We start from the raw sequence: 8,626 nt of genomic DNA on the forward strand, positions 1-8,626 counted from the left end.
TACATTTAAGTAAATAATATAAGAATATTAGAAGAAAAAATGGCATGCCCAAGATTGTTAAGCGATAATGATTTATGTAGATTTAGAACAAAACCTTGTAGAAGATCAAAGCAAATGGGATGTGATTTTGGAATTACTAGATGCCAATACTCTCATAACATTTACTGGCCAAGAAGATGTCCTTTCTATCTCTCAAACCAAAGTACTATTAGGTATATTCCAGTTTTGTGTCCTGATATCATAATTAAAGAGGATGAAAGTTCAATTTCACATTGCAATAGAGGAGGAGGATGCCCTTTTGCTCATTCTTATGAAGAAATTAATTATCATCCTTTAATGTACAAAACAAAGATATGCGAGCAATTTCAACGTGGAGATTGTAATACTTATTATTGTCATTTAATTCATGGATTAGCTGAAAGACGAGAATCTAAAGTTTATTTGCTACCATATACGCAAAATGTTCAAGTTCCTAATTTTCCTGGTGTTGTAATAGCTAATAGAGTTAACAAACCATTTGTTGCAAACAGCCAACTGAATTATCAGACACAAAAGTCTTTAGTTAATAATGAGAATATTTGTAATAATCATGAAAATGGTTTTATCATTAGAAGAAATAATTTTCAAAATATGATTTCTGATAAATGGAGTGAAAGAATTTTTTCTCAAAATAATAATGGTGATGATTTTTGGAAATCTACTGAAAATGACGAGCTAACTACAATGGATTCTATTTCTAAATCAGAATCTGAAAATAATAACTGTGAAAATATGAAAACATCAAAATTGATTACTAAAACACCTACACCACATGCTTTAAATAGAATAGAAAATGATAAATCTATCCACGAGAAAATGAGAAATGAAAATATTCTCAATGTCTTTAGAGCATTTGTGCTAGAAGATAGTGATATGTTATCAGTTTCTAATGATAATTGTAGAGTCCAAGCAATTAATTCTACACTTTCTAATAACAAAATCCAACAATTAAAAGTTAGAAACGAAAACCTTCAGGCTCAAGAACATAGTAAAGGTTTCAATCACATAATTGAGGACTCGGAGATTATTAAGAATAATGAAAATTCAAATACAAGCAATTTTTTCGATTAATTAATAATTAGATTTAATTTATCCTAGCATTTTCAAAAACATGTATTATTAATTACTCCATTTCTAAAACCGTTAAAAAAAATGAGGGGGGGGGGGGGTACATGCATTTGAATTCCTGCTTTTGCAAATTTAATGAAAATAATTCAAATCTTTTTTTCCCCTACTACCTCGTTATCCAACTCTATTCCAAATGAAACTTTAGCTTCTGTGTGTTACCAACAAATATATAATGCGACGGAAATTCTCCGTGCTCATTTAATCCTGGACACCAAACTTCTATTGTTGGAAATGTCATATTTGTATATGGACGATTTTGTTGCATGTCTTCCATACCGGCATTATTATCCTCATGCACCGCTCTAATATGTACAATTCCTGCCATTGAGGAAATTGGCGCGCATGTTGAATTTTTTGCATGACATATTCCCGCAATAGTATTCACAAGATTTTTTAAAGGTTTATTATATGGAAGAATTTGAGCTTGATTATCAATCATAGATACATCTTGGTCAGCAGGTAGAGCTGATGCAGGTAAAGATGCAATCTGAAGTTCAACTAGATGGCACCAAGTACTTGAAACAAGTGTACTAGTATTAATTAATGACTTGCCATCATCTCCCATAGGTATTACTTTGAGATTAATTGTATGAGGTTTAAGCGGGAATTCGGGGGTTCCAAAAAAATAGGATTTTAAACATTCTCTTCTAATTTCAGCAAGCCTTTGCGAGGTGATACTGATAACTCCGTCAGACTTTGAGACTCCAACAACAGAAATCTTTGGTAGTTTTTCAAACTGTTTTTCAATATTTAGTTTATTAATATCAATTTCCTGATCAGAGCTTGAGTTATTTGCATTTCCTGACTCTTCCAAATGTTGCTTTTCTAAGATTTCATAGCTTTGGGGTTCCTTATAGTCATATTGATCTGATAAATAGTGTTGGGTACTTGGATCGTCCATTACTACTACGACATCAATGTTGAAAATAGAAATAAGTTCTTTTAAAAGGTCATTTGACGGCTGAAATGGAGCGTTTAATATAAATCCTGAAGCTTGAGAGTTTGTATCTTGAATATTTTGACTCCTAAGCGATATTGCACCACTTAGAAGCCTACACAAATATAAATATAATTGAAGGTCATCTGTTACATTTAAATGACCAAAAAAGAATGAAAGAGGATTCCTTAACTCTTTGCTGTGAAGAAAAAATTCATTAACTTTTATTGCTCCAATTGTTCCAGCTGGAAACTGCATATTTTCTTTATCCGTAGATCCTCTCGGATCTAAATCTATAAATAAAGGTGTATAGCCTCTTCTGGCTGCATAATTACAAAGAATCTGACACAAGGTGGATTTACCTGAATTAGATGATCCTGTTACCATAACTCTTGGACCTAAAGTCCCATGAAGCTTTGAAAAATTTCTCCTATTATCCAATACTTGAATAACTTCCATATACTCTTTCATACTTTTATTCACACTTTCATATTCTTGCTGAACCAATCCTCTAATTTGTAAAATACATCCATGCCAAGTATATATCGCAACTCTTGATAATGGAGCAATCTTCATATCAACATCTGGAGGAAGCTCAGCTCCAAATATTTCTGCTGTTGTCATTGCATTTGTCTGAGTTCCTCCACTTCCTGTCACAGCTCCTGCCCCTGATGATGATGAAGAGTAAAGTCTAATTGTGCAAGGCTGACTTGGATGAGCAATTATTCTCAATTCACTTCCTGCTTCAATCTTATAAGCTCTTACTTGAGACTTTGTCATTCCAACCCCTGAGCCCACATCTCCTCCAGTTCCACCTCCTTGCCCCGACCCCAATCCTCCCGTTCCTGTTCCTGTTCCTGTTCCTGTTCCTGTTCCTACTCCTATTCCAACTCCTGCTACTATACCTGTTCCAATTCCTTGCCCTAACCCTAGTCCAACTCCTAGTCCAGAAATAGCTCCAGAACCTGCTCCTACCCCAGTATTAAATCCTATTCCTGATGGTATTTCCATTTTACATTCTAAAGCGCTTAAAGAAATTAAATAATTCAAAATTTTCCTTATAAATTGTTACTCTGACCGTAAAGCTATAAATTTCGTGTAAATTCAAATTAAATAAGTAATATTTCCTTCCATTCACTAAACAATTATTATAATTTCAAATCCTTTATAATTCTATACTCAAGGCTTCCTCCTTCATCTCTCAAATTGCATATAAATATAAAAGCTTGTTGGCGCCAAAGCTTTACCTCTACAAAATAATAATACCCCAGTATAAAAAGAAAGTAAAAATAAAATTAAGTCAAAAATGGATTATTTGTGGAATTTAATTTGAGTTTTTTTAATAATAGTAAAAAAATCAATATACTAGTGTTCTAATAAGGGAATATAAAGTTATTAAAATAGAAAGTGACAATAATATTTCTACTAATTCAATTTCTATTAAAAAATTGGATTTTTCTATAAAGCATATTTTGAAATTCTTAATTTAATCAAAGAAATAAAAAGGAATAATTTGCTTGTAATGATAAAATATATATATATATCTTAAGTGTCAGAATGCTTTAAAGTTTGTAATTATAATAATATTTTCGAAGATTCAAATCGAAGAACTATTTCTTTTGATATTTCACTTTACAATATACTCTACTTTAAACAAATAATAGAGAAATTGTAATGAAAATAATGTATTTAGATTAAAAACATATATATATATATACATATTGTATTTTTTCTCCATTTTTTAATTACACTATGAAAATTAATAATTGTGTTAATATATTACTTGGAGATGTGGGACTATGTAGCAATCTTAATGCTCAGCATCTCAGGAAAACGGCTTTAAAATGTGATATAATATGTATATATCACAATTTTGAAGAATCTGATTTAAATTCTATTTTAGCCATTGGGAGAAATCCAACAAACCATGTAAGCTATGAAGATTTTTACAAAACTGGTTCAATATTGTTTGCACCATTTTTTAATAAAATAAAAAGGCTTTTCAAAAAGAATGTAAATAATATATTTATGTGGTACTCATATTTTCGTGGTAATATTTATTTGGAAAATACCTCAAGAATAAGATTTGAAATTCCTGATGGTTATAAACTTCAAAAACAAAGTATAGATTTTTGGGAATTTGATATGGGAGGGTGCTTCTTGAATTTTAGACGATTAATTCTTGCAAATGTTAATTTTACATATTTCTGTTCTATCAATAAACAAATTTCTTGTATCAAGTCTTTAAGATATTCTATTAAAGAAATTGTTTGGAAGAATTTTATAAGTGAGTTAATCTTCAACCCTCAAATCAAATTAAACAAAATAGAAGATGATACAGTAATTATAAACCTTAGTGAAATGACTTCATTTATAATTTGTGGTAAATTTTCAAATTCCAATTTATCAAAAGATTTCCTGACTCTTTTTGGGCATGGAGAGCTTATTCCAATTGGTAGTAATTCCTTTCAATCAAATAACTGTAATTTTGACAATTATATTCTTAAAAGTATAGTATTTTCACGAGAAGATGTTCTTTATTTTATTTCAGTATTCCCAGTTAATAAAGTTATTGGGCCTGATTTTAACAATTACTTGATTCCAAATCAATTCATCAGGATGTTTGAATTCCACCATTCAAACTCCAGTTTGTTGTCTAATATCAATAAAATTCACTCCGGGAAAAGTTCTAGCCCAAAGTTTACAAAATTCATTTTTTATGATAGTGTAAATATAACCAAAACTTCTGTCGATCCTGAAAATAATATTCACTTGCAAGTTATATCCTTTTAGTTACTATATTTTTATTTTTAATTTAGTTTCTTCTAAATTTTCATTTTAGCTCATTTTTCCTGCTTTTCTTCCTATTCCTCTTTTTCTTCCTTCTCTTCGTCCTTCTCTTAGCACCCCACTCCCCCCTTCAATATTTTACTGTACACGTTACAAAAAAATGCCAAACCGGCGCCATGGCTGTGTGGCGCCAAAATGTGCATGAATTTATTTTTGAATCTATATATGTACAAAAAAGTTAACTTATGAGGATTACCATAATAAAACTAATAATAATAAAATTATTATTAGTTTTGAAAATAATTGATTAAGAGGAGTATTCTGAAGCTTTTAATTAAATACTTAATATATTTAATGAAGTATTTATTATAAATTAGTAAATTAATTAACCCAAATTACAATTAGTAATAGGAAACAATAATTTCAAATATTATTTTACAATAGTTGATTTATGAGGGCTTGAAAAAAGAAAGTGGTCAATAGACAAACATTCAAATAGATGTTTGTACTTTTATCTTGCACACTGAATAAAGCTTGAGATTTCAAATATAGCTTTGAAATAATTTGTGGAATAATAATTGGGCTGTAAAAAAAAATAGTTGAATAATTAAATAATAGCCAGAAGGTGGGATTTTTTTAAGTTGAATAATAAGCCAAATCGAAGTTGGATATCTTATTTCTTTTTTATTCTCTTTAAAATTTTAGAGTTCATCTTAAAAATGTGGAATATTGCTAGCGAATTTATTTGTGGTTGTTTTCAGCAAGGAAGTTTTGCAAAGAAAATGCTAGAAGATACTGCCAAAGAGTTGGATATTACTAGAGCTGATGAACTCAGTTTCTTTGGCGCAGCAATTTCTTCCCAACATGAGTTAAAGCAACAGAAAAGTAGTATAAATGCAGATTCTTGGTTAGTTTCATGGAATTTACTCGGAATAGCTGATGGAGTATCTTCAGTAGAGTCTGAAGGATTTGATCCCAGTCAATTACCTTCAGAACTACTAAAGAATTGTGTTGAGCTCTGTAATATTAGAGAAAATAACAGAGTACAATTTGATTCAGTTTCGCAAAAAATATTCAATAAAAATTCGATTCCATTTCATTCATATGAATTCCTCAAACATATACTATGTAGATCTTGCTCAAATTGTGCTTCTTATGGATCTACAACTTGTTTACTATGTTTCCTTGATGGTAATCAACTTTGGGTGTCAAATGTGGGTGACTCTCAAATGATTGTTTTAAGACCATCAAAAAACGAGCCAAAAAATCTTCCACCAATACCATTCATTGAGAATCCAATAGAAAGGAAACCTATTACAGGAGATCCAAGAAGAAGATTACCATCTAATGTATCAGTTGGCGGATATGATATTACTGCTAGAAGTGAAGTTCAACAACATTTCTTTAATTGCCCGCACCAGCTTACTATTATGCCAGATATTAATTGCTCAAATGACGAAATCTTAAAGAGAGCTGCAAATGTGTCTCAGTCTTTTAGGGTTGATGTAAATCCAGGAGACTTGATAATTATTGGTACTGATGGGATATTTGATAATATTTTTGATGAAGATATTATTGATATTGTAAATCAAGCAAGAAAAAGGTATAGTCGAGTTTTTGATGATAATCCTATTATGGTTTCAGATTTCATTGCCAAAGAATTACTTACTTATGCTTTAAAGGCTGCAAATAATGTTCCTTCAGGGTCAAGAGCTAGAGTAACACCTTTTAGTGAAGGAGCTTTGATTGATGTTAATAGACATATCGAGGGTGGTAAACCTGATGATATTACTGTAATTGTTGCCTTTGTTGCATATTCTGATAGGTTAAGTACAAGAATGTCAAATATTTCTCCTGAAATTTATAGTGGAACTTCATATTTGGGTAGTTCTGCAAAATTCAGTAATGATATGTCAACTTACATAATTAATGGTGAAAAGTATTCGTATTCTTCTATCAGTGAGAGATTCTCAATTCTTGGAGGATTAACCTCAAAATATAAATAAGCAGATTGAATATTGTGTATTTTCCTGGAAACAAGTACTAGAAGGCCATGCATTATTTGGAAGTTATTTTAGATGTTTATACTTTAGAATTTTATGCTTTATAATAATGTTTTAAGCCTTTTAAGTTATTTTATTATTATTTTGATTTGTTTTTTAATATTTATTTTGTTTGAAATAAAGAATTTAATTTGATATTTGATTTACCAAGGTAAAATAGAAAAATCTTAATCATTAGTCCAGTACTCAATTACCAAACTTCTATATTTATTTGGTCTAGTTAGACTTTTATCTTTTAACACAAATTTGTCCTTAAATGTATTATTATATTCTCTTAATTTTCAATTAATTCAGTTCTATCTAAAGTTGGTATGTTGTATAGAACTTTTTTAAACTTTTTAATTTTGTACTGATTATATGAAGTTTTTGGAATACATGATGAAATAATAATTGCCCAATTTGACAGCACATTAATTTTGATTTTCCCGTTTTTTGATTGATAAGTATCTGAAGGAGATAAAATATCCCTCCATTGGCCATCTTTTTCTTTCCAATCAACTTCAAAATCTTCAACAGATTTGGTATCAATATTAATTGCAACAAAAATAAATTCTTCTTTAATACGCCTTTCGAATACCAACAAGGTTTTGGTATTCAATAATAATAAATAATTTCCTTTAGTTAGAATTTTACCTATAATTGGATGACCTCTAATTTGAGAAATAAACCTAATCAAAACCAAAAATCCATCATTTTTATCAGAATTAAGCCACTCAAGATCCTTAATTGTAAGCTTTGGTCTAAGCTGAAAGTCAGCTCGTCGACCTTTTCCTTTAACTCCTTTAAATCTAAATTCACTTCCATAATAAATTGAAGGAGAGCCATTTAACATAAAGAGAATTATATATACAGTTAAAAGATCGTCTTCTATTTCAATTTGGCTTGCAATTCTAGTTACATCATGATTATCAACAAAATTATACATCCATCCACTACTAAATAAATCATTTTGTTGAGAGATCACATTTGCAAGCAATTCAAGATTATTAAAACGGTGTGATTTCCATATTGCATCCCATAAAACATAATTAGTTACCCCATCAAATGGCTGATTAGTATATTCATATTTAATGCTTGCAGATGGATTTGGTCTCACCCAAATTCTTTGGTCGCCATGAATAATTTCTGCTAATAAAGCAAAATTTTCTCCAAATTTAGTTTTACAAAAGTCCCTGAATATTCTCCAGAATTCAATTGAAATACAATCAGCTGCATCTAATCTTAAGCCATCAATTTCATATTCTTTAAACCAAAACTCTACAGCATCAAATAAGTATTTCTTCACCTCATAATTTTCATGATTCAAAGTTACCAACTCATAATAACCTTCCCAAGGGGTGTAAGTAAAATTATCTCCTTTTTGAGATTTTTTTGAAAAATCCAAGCCTTTAAACCAATCACAATACCTCGAATATTTCCCATTTATCTTAATATCGTTGAATGCAAAGAAGTTTCTACCAACATGATTAAATACTGCATCGATAATTACCTTAATTCCATTTGAATGATATATTTTTACAAGATTTTTAAAATCTTCATTGCTTCCTAGCCTTTTGTCTATTGAAAACAAATCTGTTGTATCATATCCATGCGCTTCCGATTCAAAAACAGGCCCTATATATATTCCTCCAATATTCAAATTTTTTAAATGATCAATCCATGATTTTGA

The 8,626-nt window shown here is 29.9% G+C and overlaps 5 protein-coding genes across 5 annotated transcripts; 3 read left to right on the top strand and 2 right to left on the bottom strand.

The window, feature by feature from the left end:
• The first annotated feature begins 39 nt into the window (after positions 1 to 39).
• Chro.50086 (D13) lies at positions 40 to 1,110 on the top strand. The annotated part of the gene is made up of 1 exon (XM_660988.1): positions 40 to 1,110. One exon carries the CDS (start codon positions 40 to 42, stop codon positions 1,108 to 1,110), a length of 1,071 nt encoding a protein of 356 aa, XP_666080.1.
• A 181-nt stretch (positions 1,111 to 1,291) lies between these two features.
• On the bottom strand, positions 1,292 to 3,115 carry Chro.50085 (pre-mRNA cleavage complex ii protein clp1-related). The annotated part of the gene is made up of 1 exon (XM_660989.1): positions 1,292 to 3,115. One exon carries the CDS (start codon positions 3,113 to 3,115, stop codon positions 1,292 to 1,294), a length of 1,824 nt encoding a protein of 607 aa, XP_666081.1.
• A 741-nt stretch (positions 3,116 to 3,856) lies between these two features.
• Positions 3,857 to 4,897, top strand: Chro.50084 (hypothetical protein). Its single annotated transcript, XM_660990.1, has 1 exon — positions 3,857 to 4,897. The coding sequence occupies one exon, from the start codon at positions 3,857 to 3,859 to the stop codon at positions 4,895 to 4,897; it is 1,041 nt and encodes a 346-aa protein (XP_666082.1).
• A 716-nt stretch (positions 4,898 to 5,613) lies between these two features.
• Positions 5,614 to 6,900, top strand: Chro.50083 (hypothetical protein). The annotated part of the gene is made up of 1 exon (XM_660991.1): positions 5,614 to 6,900. One exon carries the CDS (start codon positions 5,614 to 5,616, stop codon positions 6,898 to 6,900), a length of 1,287 nt encoding a protein of 428 aa, XP_666083.1.
• Positions 6,901 to 7,231: 331 nt separating this feature from the next.
• Positions 7,232 to 7,882, bottom strand: Chro.50082 (maltodextrin glucosidase). The annotated part of the gene is made up of 1 exon (XM_660992.1): positions 7,232 to 7,882. The coding sequence occupies one exon, from the start codon at positions 7,880 to 7,882 to the stop codon at positions 7,232 to 7,234; it is 651 nt and encodes a 216-aa protein (XP_666084.1).
• Positions 7,883 to 8,626: the final 744 nt, after the last annotated feature.

The sequence above is a fragment of the Cryptosporidium hominis genome (genome assembly GCF_000006425.1).
Source record: "Cryptosporidium hominis TU502 chromosome 5 CHRO015043, whole genome shotgun sequence".
Taxonomy (NCBI): Eukaryota; Apicomplexa; class Conoidasida; order Eucoccidiorida; family Cryptosporidiidae; genus Cryptosporidium; species Cryptosporidium hominis.